Below are 17,351 nucleotides of genomic sequence, written 5' to 3'. Positions count from 1 at the left end.
TTTGAAAAATGCATTTTTAATACGTTGCCCGGAGTACCATGTACCAACAGTCAAGAACACCTAAATCCTCAGCCTAAATCTAATCAATCCAAACCAATTCAAACCATGGAGAAACAAGAAGTGGTTCAAAGCTTCTTGCATAAAGCATCATGCATCACAGCAACCGAAGACAATATAGAATTCCATACTGACAGTAAGCAAACTTGTTTGCGTCAATTTTATTTTGATTTATAATTTCCAAATCAGAAAAGTATTCAGAAATTCAGAGCGTATCGTCTTCATTTTCAACTACAGCATGTCCGTTGGCAAAATTGTTGTATACGGTGGGCGAGGTTCTCTAGGATCAGCATGCGTTAATTACTTCAGGGCAACTAAATGGTGGGTCGGAAATATAGACGTAAGAGCCAATCCCAAAGCTGATTTCAACATCACAATATCTCCCGACGCATCGTGGATGCAGCAAGAGGAGCACGTTATGTCATTACTAAACACCGGACTACGGACTCACAAAGTGGAGGCTATTGTTTGTGTAGCCGGTGGCTGGGTTGGAGGTAATGTCTCACAGAACTTCAGTCGGAAAGCGGACCTCATGTGGCGCCAGTCTGTGATATCGTCCTCCATCGCTGCTGTCGCTGCTTCCAAATACCTCTGTTCGGGAGGATTGCTTGCTCTCGTAGGAGCTACACCGGCTTTGAGAGCCACACCAGACATGATGGGCTACGGCATGGCTAAAGCAGCTGTCCACCAACTCACAAAGTCTCTCGGAGCTGAAAATTCCGGTCTGCCCGAGCAGGCAGCTGCAGTCGCAATACTTCCGCTGGTGCTAGACACACCAATGAACAGGCGAATGTTGCCCAAAGCAGACCATACCAGATGGACTCCAATACCTTTTGTGATCCAGTTGATTGATAAATGGATCCATGGTCAAGAGCGTCCAGCAAGTGGTAGTCTTATGGCACTAGTTACAAAAGATAAAAATACGCAGGTACTGCCAGTGACAGAAAATCTAGAAAAGTCTGAGGTCCTAATAGGTCCTATAACAGAAACAACCCATTAAATACACAGCAGGTTATTTGGAACTATACGATGCCTTTTATTTATATTTTGTGTACTTTCAGGTAAGAAGTTATTTTACATTTTCGAAATAAGTATCGGAGTCTCTAACATTTGAATTGAGGTTTGATCACAGAGTACCTTAGATATATACGGGTTCGATTAAAAAACTTAGGATGTATGTATGAACCACCAAGAGCATACCTATTAGTGATGCGATAAAAAGAGGTAAAAAAATTATTGCAACATCAGCACCGAGTTGCTATAAAATTATTACTTTTGGAATCCACGTTCTAAATATAAGAAGGTAAACAGCACCTATTTTTTCAGAAATAAATGTGTTATTTTATGGTTATTTTTATACTTTTTTGACATAATAATGAATGACATCTAGTTGTAAATGGCAATACGAAGTCAAAAGTCAACGTCAAACAAAGTCATAAACGTCACTGGAAAGCAACAAGCTGTTGCTCAAAAAGTTTAGTTAAAACAATAATTACTACAAAATATTCTCAGCAATAAACGCGTGACGTCAAGAAGCCAATCGTGCTTAATTATTAACCCAGAAACGTTGTCCTTCATTCATTGTCTCTTGTTTATCCGAACGACAAAAAGTCCGAGCCGAGGTTACCGCGCCGCGCAAGTTATAGCTAGCTTTACTTTTACTATTATTCAGCGAGCGGTTTACTCGATTCAGTTGGGTTTTGGCCGTGGTAGTGATTGGACGTGATAATAATGGCTAGCGGAAAGATAGTTGTGTACGGCGGGCGAGGCGCTCTCGGCGCTGCTTGCGTCAACCACTTCAAATCAGCTAACTGGTGGGTCGCGAATATCGACTTGAACCCTAATGAAAAAGCTGATCTCAACATCACTGTACCTAGAGACGCTTCGTGGGTCGACCAAGAGGAACACGTCGTCAAGGAATTAGCCAGCGCCCTGCAAGGTCAGAAAGTGAATGCAGTTATTTGTGTGGCCGGCGGCTGGGCCGGCGGAAACGCGGCTAAGGACCTCAGCAAGCAAGCGGATCTAATGTGGCGCCAGTCCGTGTGGAGTTCCTCTATTGCAGCAACTGTTGCTTCCAAATACCTGTCTGCAGGAGGGCTGCTGGCCCTGACAGGTGCTAAGGCGGCTCTAGAAGGTACACCTGGCATGATTGGCTATGGCATGGCCAAGGCTGCTGTTCACCAACTCACCAAGTCTCTTGGAGCCAAAGATTCTGGTCTTCCAGAGAACTCCCTGGCAGTGGCAATCCTTCCTGTCACTTTGGATACTGAGATGAACCGCAAATGGATGCCCAAAGCTGACTTTGGTACGTGGACACCGCTGACATTCGTGGCCCAGTTGTTTGACAAGTGGATCAAGGGTGAGGAGCGTCCTGCAAGTGGCAGCCTGGTCGCCCTCGTGACCAAGGACAATGTCACTGAACTGATTGTCCAGTAAACTTGCCAACTTAGAATAAGTGAAGCTGTCTCAAATATTTAGTACATAAGTGAAATGTTTAAATTATTTCTCTGTTGTGAAGATTATTTTATGAAGTACTTCAGAAGTGCATTTTGAATACAATTTGTTTGGTTATGCTGCATTTTGTATCAAATCAATGCGAGGCATTGTTTGAAAATTATTAGACTTTGTTACATTTGATATTATTTTTAACAACCTTCCTTCTTTTGTAAGATTAGAGTTTTAATATATTGTTATAAAGCAGTAGACAATAAATACTATAATCTCAAAGTGTATGCGTGTATGTTGTAGCATGATATTGTAAAACATGTGAAATGTATCAGAGTATATCAATGTGATATTAAAAACTTGTGTAATTAAATGTGGAAGCATTGAACTTGTTTTTTTATTAAATGTCTGATGTAATGGTTCATTACTGATTATGGAGGTCAGTTGGAACTGGTTATCTATGGTCACATTAAATAACTTAGAAGTGGTACTTATTAATGCAGAATATTAAAGAATTTCAACATGCAATAAGTATATAATAGAATCATTGTTTTATACTGATGTATGCAAGCTAGATGTAATTAGGTTTTCTGTTATAAATAACCATTAGAAACTACTGATTAGTTCAATCATCATGACACACATTATTTTTCAACTGAGACTAGAAGAAAAATAATTATCTTTAGTTATGTATATTTATTTTTAAAATATACATTTTAAAAGTAAATATTTATATAATAGCTGTCTTCTATAAGCAAAATTTCCAGTTATTAAAACAATTAAAACCCAAGTGAGGTAAATACCACACTGGCCAGAATATTAAGAATTTTTGAATGAGTCACTGCCCTCGTGGTATTTCCCAGGCTTCATACTGGTACCATTTTCTAACGTTTTCGAACATTTTCCTGCTTTTATTTCAATCTTACTTAATGTTATGTGATGGGCGTCCAGTGAGTGCTATTTTTGTCTTACAGAAAGACAATTATTTTCGTCTGATAATTGTTTTATCGCAAAAAATAAATAAATCAATAACAATGTCAATTCAGAGTTGATTTAAAAAAACAAAACAAGTTATGTATGTGTTCACAATACTTATATGATTATTTTATTTTATAAGAACATGGATTTAAAATTAAAGTACCTAGTAAAGTAAAATTAATGTAATCTTCTTAATACATAAAGGTTGCAGTTTCGCGAACAATTGTTAAAGGATTTAATTTAATTGTGTTTGAAATTTCTTGAAATTCTGTTAGATTTCCTAATTTAGGTACCCTCGGTAGATGCTAGATGCTTACCTACTTACATTGTTTTTATCAAACGGTAGTGGGATCCTAAGTTTTTACCGTGTTTCAAGTACCTAAGTAATAAATAAGTAGGTACCGTGGAATTGAATTGAGACGAGATCGTTTTTACGAAGTGAATAGGTATAACGTAATACATTATTACACAATATTGTTACGTAAATATAATTTAATTCAAGTTTAGTGTTAATAATCCAGTTTAGGCTCAGTACGAAACGACTTTCACTTGTCAGTTCAGTCCAGTAGGAAAGTCAGTTCTTAGGTTGATCTTATCTCATGAACTAGCTGACTTAAAGTAGACTTTCATTGCAGGATCACTGAGCTCACTTTTGTACTCCGGGAGCAAAATCTGGTGTGAGTTGGTGGTGCTTATCAATGTTGTTTATTATGAAGTGGAATCGTATCTTAAGTTTATTGAACATGTGACATTCTTCGGTTCGGGGCATCGTAATGAGTGAAAGTGAGATAGTTACTTGCTAAAGTAATAATATTATTGTTATTGGTGTTGGTCCATAATGATAACCCAAAATGATACCTATTTGACTGTCATTTGTCATCTCAGCTATATAAAACGTCCACTCATTGACATATTTATATTCTAACGATAGACAAGAACATCCATCCACTTAAACATTGACATCTCCATCGATTCCCAATTGGTTCTAATTATTTCTACTATGAGGAGTGATGATCTACTAGCAAATATGTCTAGCACTATAGTTATCGGGCATCGGCACAGATATTGAGCTCTCGGCGGAAGAGTGGGGATCGCTTTGCGCACTGTACACATAAGGCAATAAACCAATAAATCGTTTCTGCGCAGGTCAGGGCTCAATATCCCTGCCGATGATTATACAATGATGTTATGTTAAAAGTAATAACGCCTGTTTGTTTAAGAATAGCAAACATACAGTTTGCTATTCGAGTAACGTAGGCGTTATGTGTTAATGGTGCTGGCCTCAGGCCCGATTCTCCTAAGTTAATAATGTCAAAATTGAATAGAAAACGAATCGTAATATGATCGCAATAGTAGTTTTAACCATATCGGGCATTCTGCTACTAATATAAGACCAATCGTATTCCAACGGCATTCGATTGGTTTGCGATTGGTCTGCTATTTTGGTGATTTTGGTCTGTATGGTAGTTTTCTCTACAATCATATTGCAATCGTAAATCATTTGCAGACCAAATGATTCATTATTGAATGACAGAAAAGGATAAAAACGTTTATTCCAAAGAAAAAATAGCGGAATGTCACATACGCTTCAATCGTAATCGAGTCGGGATTGGATCTCAGTCGAACCGAGTCGAACGTGAATCGTATGTTGCTTAAGTAAAATTAGGAGAATCGGGCCCCTGAAATTATTAGAAATATTTGTGTACATTTATATAATGATCCGGTGAATTGAAGTTAAACTCCAAGCTTTATTTCCATGCACTTAATGTTAATCATGATTAAGTGCATTCCTCGTGTAAAGGTAGAGCTGACGCTTGTTTGTTAGCGGTAGGTAAGTAATCTCAAGGGATCTTCAGGCCCGCCGCTAGCTGTTTGTTCGCCCGCGTGCAAAACCGATTATGCCGCCCTACGACTACATATTATACTGGGTTTTTTCAAAAAATATATAAGGGGGGGTGGGGTCCAGGGGGTCCGGACCCCCCCCCCCATTCATATCCATTTTACTTGTCCAACAGAAAAAAATATGTACATGCACCGCTCTGATTGCAGAAAACGCACTTCCTTTTGGATTCATGAATTTTGCAATAGGTACATTAGGTACATAACATATATTACACATAACTTTTTATTTACTTGAAATGCTCTAAGTCTTAGAGTAACCTAAGAACTCCTGGGTTAGCCCATAAGCAGACTAAGCAATTGCTTAGGGCATCAATGCAGTGCAATCATTACCCAAGTGGCCCCTATGTATTGAAAGATTGTGATTAATGGGTAGGTACCAACATAATGTATATCAAAGTACTTAGAATAGATTATGGGTAACTTAAACTAACGAACTTAAATATCTATAGCAATGTTTAATTTCAGTAAAATATGTTATTAATGGTTTTTGGTGGGTTTCCCGTTGAAATTTTTTTAGTCTAAGGACACAAAACAAATAAAAACCACTGTAAATTAACAAAGCAAAGTCAAAAAGTAAGATATGCTCAGAAATGAAGTGCAAATGTACATGAAGCCGCGAGCGAAGCGAGCGCGATTTTTTCCTTAGAGTTTTCATGAAGTAAACATATCATAAAAAGCCAAAGTGAACAAAAAGCTATAACGGACGTGCGCAAAAAATGATTTTTCGGAATTGAATGCCTCAACAATTAAACAAAGATAAATTGCGATTGCGATATCTGACATGAAGGCGCGAGCGCAGCGAGAGCGAATTTTTTTGGGGATGCAAAGGATGAACCCGTCAAAATTGATAGGGGACGACGAAAGCAAGGGCGGCTTTTTCTGAAATTTTATTGCTAATCTACTCATCTATTTTTAGTAAAAATATTTTTATTACGTAATTATGGTTTAATTTTGCCGTATGGGTTAATTTTGCCGCCCCCTAAATAGTGCCGCCCAGGGCATTTGCCCCCCTGCTCTCTCCCCCCACGCTACGCTAATGGTTGATCTTAAATCGTTTTTAATAATTTTTAATTTTGAAAATGATCAACAGATGTAACTGAAACCGGCAGTGTAAGTAATATTCTTAGCGCTATTGCTGTGTTCGGAAATATTGAAATCAAATAATTGGTAAAAAGATATTGTATTTTTTTAATATTACGTGATAGGTCGCTCGATTTGCCGCCCCCTAGGACGTGCCGCCCGCGTGCGGTGCACGCATTGCACGCCCGCTTACGGCGGGCCTGGGGATCTTTACCGATTTGGAAAATTATTTCAATGACAGGTAGCTTATTTGTTGAGCCTTATATACCTAGGGTTCGTGAAGTAACTCCTACGGGATGAAGGATTGAGGGCCCAGCGATTTCACGCTGGCGAAATCTAATTACTTTGTAACATTGAACATACAAACCAATAGTGAATTTGCACATCCAAATAATTCGCAAATGGTTTTTGTTGTTACTAATTTTATATAGGGATTGAAGAAAAACAAAACGATTATAAATAAAAAGCATTTATTAAGCCACACTAGGACCTACAGTATAAAAGCTTAATGCATAGTCACAATATGTAATTAGCTTAATTACTTAAACCTATCGACCTAATATAAATAATTTAACACTTAAAATTAATGACAGAATTGTCGTAGGCAGTCTAACTTAGAGCCTACCTACATACGTTTTGCTTACGTAGAATTCCTATTTATTATAATCTCACAGTAAAAAAGCTGTTTTTTATAGTAAAAAGTTGTAAACTTTTTAATATTTTGTTATGCCCAAAGGTCGGCGGTCAAATTCCACTGCGAAGTTTAGATCGTATCGCGATCTATTAAGATTTTTAACAGCCAATTACGTGTTTATTTTAGAAGGCCATATCACTACATATTAGAATACTCATATTTCCCCATTGAAACCTATATAGGTACAAAAAAATAACTATTTTCAGACGACACAAATAATGCAGTTTTGAAAGAATAGTGACACACACTAATAAAATGTAATAAAACAGTGATCTATTCGTCCTGATTTTATTTGTTGCGTTGAATTTTCTGAAGAAAAAATCTTTTGACCTCAAAAGTAATTCTAAAAAGACACACAAACACAGTTTTTTAGTCTTTACAAATAGGCCATTTAAGATCCCTATTATGCAAAACTTGTAACATTAACATTAATTGTGCACCGACTTCCTGCATTAGATGTCGCCAGTCATTCATTTTAATCACTGGGATTTATATTCAAATCTTTAAATAACAATATACAGCCTTTTATATAAATTCACACATGTAAAATCTTCGTTCTTTTTTAAAATTTGATTTTCGAAACAAATGACTATGTCACTGGCAGCTACAGCCTTAAAATTTATGAAGTAAAAATGTAGTTTTCCACTGGTCTACCGTCCGACGACCGCTCGTACTGTGTTCCTTAGTAAATCGGTAACGAGTTCTGTTGTTTTTATTATTTTGTATCCGATTTGGTCGATGAGAGTGATGGCTGTGGAGTATGGAGGCGGGACGTCGGACGGCGAAGGTCGTAATGGAAAACGCGTCGGTTGGGTGTTGGAAGCCGCGCCCGCCCAAGTCATCATTGTTGGTCTGGAAAAAGAAGAAAAATAAAGTAAATATTTTTGTAAGTGGTGATGTGGTTATGTCCATAGTAGGGATTTTGTGTATTGGCCGTATTTCGATCAAGTCCGTAGTATATTATTCTGATACGAAGAGTAGAGTTTTTGTATCTGATAAAAAGAATTTGGATTAATCGGATCCTGTTATATCTAATTGGGAGCTTATATTCCTAATATTTTATTGAAAAAATGAAAATATGTAAGTAGTTGCATTCGAATCGTCCGTATAGGTACTCCATCCGTTTTAGTAATTTTATTTAAAAAAAAAGAAAGCACCTAAGTTAAGGATTATTTACGCACATGCATAGGCACGTGAATAACTCAAATGTCATATAAAACAATGAAAAAAACAGCAATCTGCATCATACATCACATCACAAAGGCGACTTCATTTTGTATGCTAGTTATAAAAAAACACTTGAATAATGGAACTCGTCAGCGTAATAAGTTACGTTATCTGCATTTTATTGCAATTAGTTGCAATCATTTGATGCATACGTGTAGGGAAATAATTTATGTATAACTACGATCTAAAGAGTACCTACCTAGTTAATATTATGCATACGCATTACGCATAGACTATGGTATTGTCACTAAGATCTTGAATCCAATTTTATAAGATTTAATGAACTGTCTACGTACCTAAGTACGTTTTTTTTTCTATTTTTCAAGTCCTGATCTTCTAATAGAAAGTTTTTGCCTTTCTCTCCTAGCTATAAAATTAGGCACATAAACTTATATCTATCTAGAAATCTGAATAAAGGGGAGTGCCCAGTCTCACTTCCACGCCCACATTTTTGCAATGAAACGGCATTGCCTTGATACTATATAGAATATTGTTCATGAATATCTTTGACAGCCTTCGTAAGTACAGTAAGTAAATAATATCTGGTTCACATTGTCACGGAACTGCCTACGCCTACGAGCATTAGGAAGTAGACCAGTACGCAGTAGATAAATGTTAGGTTACCCGTCACAGAAAAAGCATCTTTCTAGCTTTTTACAAAAACAGAAGTTCAGAAAAATATTGTTTAGAAAAACTCTTAACATAGTTTTGGATAATTGATAATTTGTTACCTCTGCAATTAACTAGACAACAGCAATTAACGTAATAATGACAGATTTTTCTGACAGTTTCTGACAGTTTCTGACAGTTAGTAAGTAAGTGTAGGACGACCTTTAAATGTCCACGTTATGTCTGATGACCAAAACAAGGGCACAAGTGATATTTCTTTGTTCAAGTAGACACAAAAAATCTAAGCTTGTTTGTATGTCAATTTAACTATTTAAAATGCTTTTGATTGATACAGTTATGGAGCATTGAAACAATTGAAACACTGGTCATAAATTACAAGACTTTATGACGTCATAATATGATTAATGACACGTTACAATAATATATGTGGACGTATTACAAGAGGACACATAATAGTTTGCAATGATCCGCTTAATTTAATTAATGATGTTACTATTACAATTTATTTTGTGTCAATTACCAAAATATTGCTAAGTCTGAGATATCTATGTCGGTTATAAGTTCAAGACTTTTAACCTTGCGATACCTAGTTGAATTAAGTGATAAGTGTTTGTTTTTACTTATTTATGATTTTAGCCTAGTGATTTATTTTTATACTTAGGTACTTTTGGTATTTTCGGAAAATACCTAGTTACCTTGCAACTTCTTCATGATTCACGGAAAATAAGAGATTTGGATGAAATGTAAATGGATGTTTGTTTACGTATATCCGATTTTTTTGTAAGTGGACCTAAACCCAACTCTTCTGGCACCCCGTGTGTGTACCAGGGCCGCGGTAACACTTCTTCCCGCAGCCCCAGCTCTTCTAGTTGCGAACCGAATGAACCCTTAGCCTTTTAAAAAACGGTTGTCTGTAAAGTCGGTTTACTGACGATAGTCGAACGTGACAACATCATAAGAAATTGATCGTCAGATGTCGAACGCTGCCGAAAGCGGAGGCCGATCGTGCCTCTTTGTCACTCGTTGCGTGCTCTCGCTTGCACTTCAAGCCTTAAACGGAACGCCTCAGAGCGAGGTAACGCCGCATGAGTCATGTTTTTTCGTGCGTGCAGCCGGCTCCATCGATATATAAGACGTTGTCACGTCAAAATGTGAATGTATTTACCTAGGCGGCACGGGCCTCGTGTTAACAGGTCTCATGGTAGTGGTAGGTCTGGTGGTGGCCTGCGTCATCGGCCGTGGCGTGATGCCCGCTGACGACGGACTGCCCATCATCAGCTCGCCTTCGTCTCCAAACCTGGAATGAGGAGAGGCAAAGGTAAAGTGAAAATTACTTTTTGGATAAACAAAAGTTGCTGGAAGCGAATAAAAGCTGTATCTGACAATATGATTAAACAAAGTAAACGACTCTGAATTCCTTAAAGTGGTTTTTAAGATTGTCGATTAATCTCAGCAATAACCAATCCTATAATTATAAAAATGCACTAATTGCACCTAAACCTTGAAGAAGATTAAAAATAGCGGAACTTCAGCTAATTACTTTAAGTGAACATATCTAAACTATGCCAAAACACACTTGGTAACTGGTACACGATGTCAATTAGCTAAAAAGAAAGAAGACCTTGAAACTTTAAGAACGCTACTAATGACCGTACATATGTAAGTGTGTACAAAAGTAATTGAGACGACCAACTTAAGTAGGCAAGTAATTTAAGTACCTCACTTCATAACGTAAGTAATACTTTCTTCGAAACAAGTACCTAAAGTAACGGATACGGCAGTTAAGAATTTTGTTGGCAAAACAACTGTAAATTATAATGCGTCCCCAATTCTTCTCAATGGGTCAAAAACAATAGAAAATGCGAATGACATCGAAACAGATATACGGATGAATATTTATGGAAACTAGATAAGGCCAGGCCATTCCTAAAAAAAATGACTTAAAAATAAACCGCTTCCTATGAATGCTTGCTTCTTAAGTTTATATTAAGTACTAGCCGTTTTCCCGTGGTTTCTCCCGCGTCCCTTGGGAACTTCTATTCGTGTCGGCATAAAATGTAGCCTGTTACTCGGGAAGAGTGTTAGCTTTCTAACAGTTTTTTTTTTCAATCGGTCCAGTAGTTTCGGGAAGTTTAGGGTATAAACAATCAAAAAATGTTTCTTCTTTATTATATAAGTACTATGTATAGATTTATTATACCTTTCTAAAATCCAACCTTTCAATTAACAATTTTGATGCTTTTACACTTCTGAATGGCTCACTAAAATGGTAAAATAACCTTATGACCGAAGCCAGCGACCGTGTGGACTCCTTTCTCAAATGCTTGAACGCATGTTAGCTTATATGCCGTTTCTAATTAGGCGTCTAGCAGCCAATGGTCATGACGCCTCTTTATTGAAAACCTTTAGAACTAAAACTTCAAGGTTTTATTTGCTAATGTTAATGCTGGATTCATGTTTTAGTGATCAGACTGAAGGAATTATTGAATTGTTTTCATGTGTTTGCTGTTTCTCAAATAATGGTCCTTATTTAGTTGATAGGTGATGTTAGGTAATTGTGAGAGCCAAAGAATCGCGAATTTTTCTGATGACTTTTAAAACAATTCTGGGAATGGCATTTATTTCGATCAGTTTTTGGTACCAAATGAAGTTACACTCAGAAAGGATTATAGAACGTTAGCTTCCGCGATTTAAGTATATTACTGTTGACAACACTAAGCCTCAGATATTATAAACGATTCATGAAGACTCAACTATCGCAATAGAATTAGCCTTACTTACGTACGAACATTGTAAGGTAATAGCGAGAATTGTAAGAAAATCTCTCCACTTAGATATAACAAGATAATTGTTATCCGCAAACCTGGGAAAGTATGTGTTGCTATGAGCATTGTCACAGCAGATTACTCTAAGAAGTATGCTCTAATGGAAGAATTAAACGTAATTATCGGCTTACTATATAAACTGCGAAAAAAGTGCTTCAAAATGGACGATAATTGATAATATATAGCTGTTTTGCGTTTTCTTTAATTTGATCAGCTATTGTGTTGATGTCATGTAATTTATCATGGATTCATTTGAATGGGAGGATTCCTATACGTACTTCTATTTATAAGTGTTCTCTTTCGTAGAATAAGACATTGTAAGTATTTCTTAAGAGACTCCCCGAAACGAAAAGGTGTGCAATTTGGATTTTTGTTTGTTTTTGTCGTCAATTTGGTTACTTATTTTCTTTTTGGTAATCTTTAACTTTGAGCTCTTTTTTTTCGTTGTATTCCTCACATGTTTATTACCAAAATCCCTTATTACGAGTGTTGTTTTATGAGCATCGCAATCATTAAAACTGATCCTTCAAATCGTTGTTTACCGATTACCATAAATGGTTACAACACATGTTACCGATTGTTACCGAGCAATTAATTCTGCAATCAGGTCTCACTCCAAACCAGTCTATCGGAAACCGTGTTTAGAGTTAACGAAACATCGATTATATTAGTTGTGTGAACACGCAAACCGCGAGATTTTATTCAACCTAGCTGGTGACGTAATGGCACCATACCTTTGCTGTCTTTGCCTTATTGTGAATATTATATTAATTATTGTCTATGGCTACATGAATGAACCTCTAATTCAAAGATTAGACAGAGAAATATAAGTAGTTGTTAATAGATCGCCCAGGTATTATAACCTATTTAGACATAATACCGGTTGATGCAGCCGATAACCGATTAACTAGCAGTCTTTGATTATAACGTAACAATAGTCTGCACGCAATCCAGCTGACTCTATATTACTTACTAGTCTTTATGATTCCATCGTCTCGTAATATGTGCTACTTCGTTAGTTTCAACACAATTCATTTTGAAATAGGAAATTGTCTATTACTCGATTATCGGTATCTGTGGTAAGGGAGTCCCTATGACGAGGTACGATTAAATTGGAAGTCAACTCCCAGCACTGTTGGGAAAAGCCTAGGCATTTTTTTGGTCGGTTTGAACCAAAGAACACACCTTGCATAATAGTGGGTTATTCTAAGACCATTTTCATTGCCAAAATAAACGTCCGTTTTTCTTAAAGTAACTGTTCCCATATTTTGAAAATTGAACGTAATTACAGTTATTTTAAGATTTCCGGTGATAAATAAAACTTACCGGTTGAGTACAACAGGTCTTGGTGGTGTCGGTTCAGTGGCTGCGGGAGTCGGAGTGGCAACTGTGGGAGCTACCGTGGGGGCTCGAGGGGGCGCCAGCGGTGATGATGTGGGGATCTCGCTGCCTATGCCAGCTGGAAGACAGGATGATGACATTTGTACATATGTGAAATAAATAGGTGGTGAAAATGCTAAAGAAATATTTATAGTGGTGGAACGTATAGTTTTGAAGTCAAAGACAAATAGTTTGATTTCAAATAGACTTCTGCAGGCTTTTCTGAAACGTCATATTAAGTGCACGGTCCCGAAAAGATTGGCCCATGGAGAAAAGCCGGTACGGAACTTCAGGGACACTCTTAAAAAATATAATGTTCACAAGGACTCGGTTATAGAACTGTAATATTGTTAGAAAACACGATGTCAGTAAATGAATAAAGGATTCTCAGGGAATTGCCCTTTTTCTCATTAAATCAACTAATGGAGTTGCTTTAAATATTGAAATATTTTGACGGATAAGAGAACAGCCTTGCAGATGTAAAACACACGTCACTTCTGAAGATCTGACCTTTTAAATCTAAGCTGTGAATGCAAAGCTACAAAGAATCAATGCTAGACACATCTCGAGCACAATACTGATTTCTAGAGTTCAATACTGGTTTCGCGAGCTTTGAGCGGCCATGACACTTTGTCTAACAATAGAATATGTTTGACAGATCTTGTATCAAATAAATGATCCTGCAATTGGACTGAACATAAAAAAGTGGTCACCATTTAAATCAGAAGACGCGTTTATTTTTTATTTTGAAAGACTGTAAAAAACTGGCTGGAAACTTTTGGGATGAGACGTGATTTTATATAATCTAAACTTGGATCTTTTTTGTGTCTGTATTTTTGGAACATTTACTGCATTATTATTGCTCTGTTGTTTTAGTAATTGGTCTTTCATTATGGAAGATTTCTTCGTCTGTTTTGAATTTAAATAAATAGTTCTTTTTTCTTGCATTTATGTGCGTGTTCCTTTAACAACGTCATGCAAATCTATTAACCTTGTATTATCATTAGTGACTGCTCTAAGTTCAATATGAAGATTTAACGATTAAGCAGGTGAATTGTTATTACGGTATTGTACTCTTAATGAAATAACTGAAGTGTTTACACATTGTCCCGATCATGAATTTTGTCAATCTCTCTTTTTACATAAGAATATTAAAATTAAATGTTGTATAGTTACCGGCACGGATAATAATATGACGGGGAGTAGCGACCCCGCGGGGCTATATATCCGAGTGCTCCAGGGAGAGTATACTGTCCCCCACCTCCGGCTTGCCAGAGTGAAGCATGACGGGGGATAGGTCTCCCGCCTCTTGGCTTGCCTTCATCGGCCGGTCAGAGTGGAGTCGCTAGAGCAAGGTTAGTCCTGCTCGGAGGGTAGGTGCCTCGTGGTAAGTGGCGAGTGGGCCGGTGATGCTGGACCCACAGGGAGCGCGTGATCTGCGTTTAAAGTCCGCCGAGGTATCCTCATCCTTCTCAGCCGCTCATGTCCCTGTTGCCCTCTTGTTGCTTTTCAGTGACTGATTCCCGGGGGCCCAGTAAGTGAGTTGGCGAGTCTCCACCTGCCATTTTAACATGTATGTAATACATTGTCATCGGCAGGTGCCATAGTTCCCGTAGTTTCCCCATTCCTAGTCCATTAGCATCCCATCATAATAGCCTAAGTAGTTTTCATCCATAGTTAGCAATAGTTTAGCACAGAACCGGGGATTGTCCTTGGGTACATTTCTATAGTGTATACAGGGATAATCGTCGGTTTTGTGTCACCATTTCATTAAAGTTGTCTCAAAAGGGCTTCAGCGTGTTGGCTTCGGCCCCACGTTCGCCTTCCAAAAATCCGGGACTCTATAGTCCCGAGGTCTGGAAGAGACATAGGTACATTTTATAATAATAATAATCTTCCACGCCGATTTCGGCAACGGCGACCACTTCGACCCTAATGGCGTGCGTGTGCTCTCATGTGGCTGGAGTATCCAATTTTGTGCGTGAAAGTCCGCGCACACTGCGGACATGTCAGGGTACCAGCCACAAAGTTGTAGTTGATAGCTACAGGTGGTCGAGCTTTCAACTCATCTCGTTTGGCATCCAACTCAGAAAGTCGGCGTGCTTCAAAGTCAAAGACTTTGGCTTTAACGCGGCTTCTCCAGTCTCTGCGGTTGGATGCCAGATTCTCCCACTGAGACGGGTCAATGGAACAGCTTTTCATGTGACGCTTCAGCACATCCTTGTATCGCAGCAGCTGTCCGCCACGTTTCCGCTTGCCCTCCTGCAACTCGGAGTAGAGGATGCGCTTGGCCACTCTAGTATCCGGCATGCGCAGTACATGCCCGCACCAACGAAGCTGTCTCCTCATGAGGTATGCTTCAATGCCACCTACATTGGCTTTCCTCAACACTTCTGTGTTACGCACACGATCAAACCAACGGATATTTAATATTTTGCGCAGACATTTGAGGTGGAAGCGGTCTAGTTGCTTGATGTGGCGTCGGTACGGTGTCCATGTTTCCGCTGAGTAGAGTATACAAGGCAACACAACTGCCATATACACAGAAACCTTTGTGGATATCTTTAGGTCATGGGAGCTGAAGACCTTCTTGTCGAATTTGCCGAAAGCAGCGGCTGCAGCACCAATTCTGCTATTGATTTCGGCGTCAAGGTCGCACTGTTATAGTGCTCCCCAAATATCGAAATTTATCGACCTGCTTCAGGACATCTTCACCAAGCATAATGGTCAGTTCTTGACGTCCGTGATTATCTGAAGACATTACTTCTGTCTTTTTGATGCTGATTTTTAGACCAAATGTACAGCACTGCTTGTGAAGGTTCGTGACTAGCTGTTGCAGGACTTCAGGGGATTCAGCCACGAAACAGAGGTCGTCTGCATACATAATGTCCTGTATATGTGCATAGGACACCTTTGTGGTCGCCTTGAGTCTATTCAGGTTGAAAAGTTTGCCGTCAGTCCGATAACGAATACGAACTCCTTCAGGAGAAGAATTCAATACTTCCCGGACTACAACTGCGAAATATAATGCAAACAATGTGGGAGCCAGGACACAACCTTGCTTCACTCCACAGGTGACGGAGAAGAAGCTCGATTGGTCATCTTCAACCGCTACACAACATTGCATGTCATCGTGCAGGAGTCGCAGGAGTCTTATGAACTTCTCTGTACACCCCAACTTTCTCAGTACCTTCCAGAGGGCCTCGCGAGGGACGCAGTCAAAGGCTTTTTCCAGATCAATAAAGCAGAGATACAAGTGCTGTCCCTGCTCTCTACTTTTTTCCTGGAGTTGACGGACTGCGAATATTGCCTCACAAGTTCCTCTGTCTGGTCTGAAACCAAATTGGGTTTCCGGCAGAATCTTTTCAGAGAGGTTCCTGAGGCGGTTTAGAAGTACTCTGGCGAAGACTTTTCCAGAGACAGAGAGCAGTGAAATACCGCGGTAAGAACCACATTCCGACCGGTCGCCTTTGTTCTTATAGAGAGCCCTGACGCGTGATAACTTAAAAGTTTCAGGAACTTGTTCTTTCTCCCACATAAGCACAAACATTTCCCAGACGCGCGAATGCAGTTCCTCGCCGCCGTACTTCAGAAGCTCACCTGGTATAAGGTCTAGGCCAACCGCACGCTGATTTTGCTGTTGTTTGATGGCACAAAGCACCTCATGTTTAGACAAGGCATCATCCAATTCTTCTGCTATTTGAAGTTGAGGCAAACTGTCTATGTAGTGTAGATCGGCTGTTCGATCTACATTAAGTAGATTATTGAAGTGTTCTGCCCAACGATCTAACACTTCATTTTTGCTTTTCAGCAGACTTTTACCATCCAGCGACTTCAGTGGTACCTTTATGAAGTTGGTGGTACCCAGGAGATTGCGAATTTCGCTATAGAAATCACCGAGCTGATTACTATCAGCAAGCGACTGGATGTATTGAGCCTTGTCTTGCCACCATTTATCTTTAGTGTGTCTCGTGAGTTTACGCAACTCACGGTCACTCTCTCTTATAAGTGCGCTGTTATTACTGCGCCTGAGAAGGTCTCGGTGTTTGGCAATAGCTTTAGAAAGAACTTCGTCGTTCTCATCAAACCAGTCTTGCTTGCGTTTATTTTTTAGCCCTATGGTGTTAATGGCT

General features: G+C 38.6%; 3 protein-coding genes across 3 annotated transcripts in view; 2 read left to right on the top strand and 1 right to left on the bottom strand.

The window, feature by feature from the left end:
* The first annotated feature begins 133 nt into the window (after positions 1 to 133).
* Positions 134 to 1,057, top strand: LOC124638506 (dihydropteridine reductase-like). Its single transcript, XM_047175479.1, has one exon. It carries the CDS (start codon positions 296 to 298, stop codon positions 1,055 to 1,057), a length of 762 nt encoding a protein of 253 aa, XP_047031435.1. The 5' UTR covers positions 134 to 295.
* A 417-nt stretch (positions 1,058 to 1,474) lies between these two features.
* On the top strand, positions 1,475 to 2,890 carry LOC124638382 (dihydropteridine reductase-like). The gene has a single exon (XM_047175329.1). It carries the CDS (start codon positions 1,789 to 1,791, stop codon positions 2,491 to 2,493), a length of 705 nt encoding a protein of 234 aa, XP_047031285.1. The 5' UTR covers positions 1,475 to 1,788; the 3' UTR covers positions 2,494 to 2,890.
* Positions 2,891 to 6,915: 4,025 nt separating this feature from the next.
* The window catches only part of LOC124638351 (actin cytoskeleton-regulatory complex protein PAN1-like), a 40,697-nt gene continuing 30,261 nt past the window's right edge, over positions 6,916 to 17,351 (bottom strand). The window contains exons 3-5 of the mRNA XM_047175293.1: positions 13,165 to 13,297; positions 10,179 to 10,310; positions 6,916 to 8,008 (exon numbers count right to left, since the gene is read on the bottom strand). Of these exons, the coding sequence (XP_047031249.1) occupies positions 7,807 to 8,008; positions 10,179 to 10,310; positions 13,165 to 13,297 (467 nt within the window). The 3' untranslated portion in view covers positions 6,916 to 7,806. The remainder of the gene's footprint in view (positions 8,009 to 10,178; positions 10,311 to 13,164; positions 13,298 to 17,351) is intronic.

Source organism: Helicoverpa zea, chromosome 17, assembly GCF_022581195.2.
Source record: "Helicoverpa zea isolate HzStark_Cry1AcR chromosome 17, ilHelZeax1.1, whole genome shotgun sequence".
Taxonomy (NCBI): domain Eukaryota; kingdom Metazoa; phylum Arthropoda; class Insecta; order Lepidoptera; family Noctuidae; genus Helicoverpa; species Helicoverpa zea.
This window is presented reverse-complemented; position numbering and strand designations above follow the sequence as displayed.

Coding starts and splice junctions, on each gene's coding strand:
- LOC124638506 (XM_047175479.1), top strand. CDS start 296: ATGTCCGTTGGCAAAATTGTTGTATACGGTGGGCGAGGTTCTCTAGGA.
- LOC124638382 (XM_047175329.1), top strand. CDS start 1,789: ATGGCTAGCGGAAAGATAGTTGTGTACGGCGGGCGAGGCGCTCTCGGC.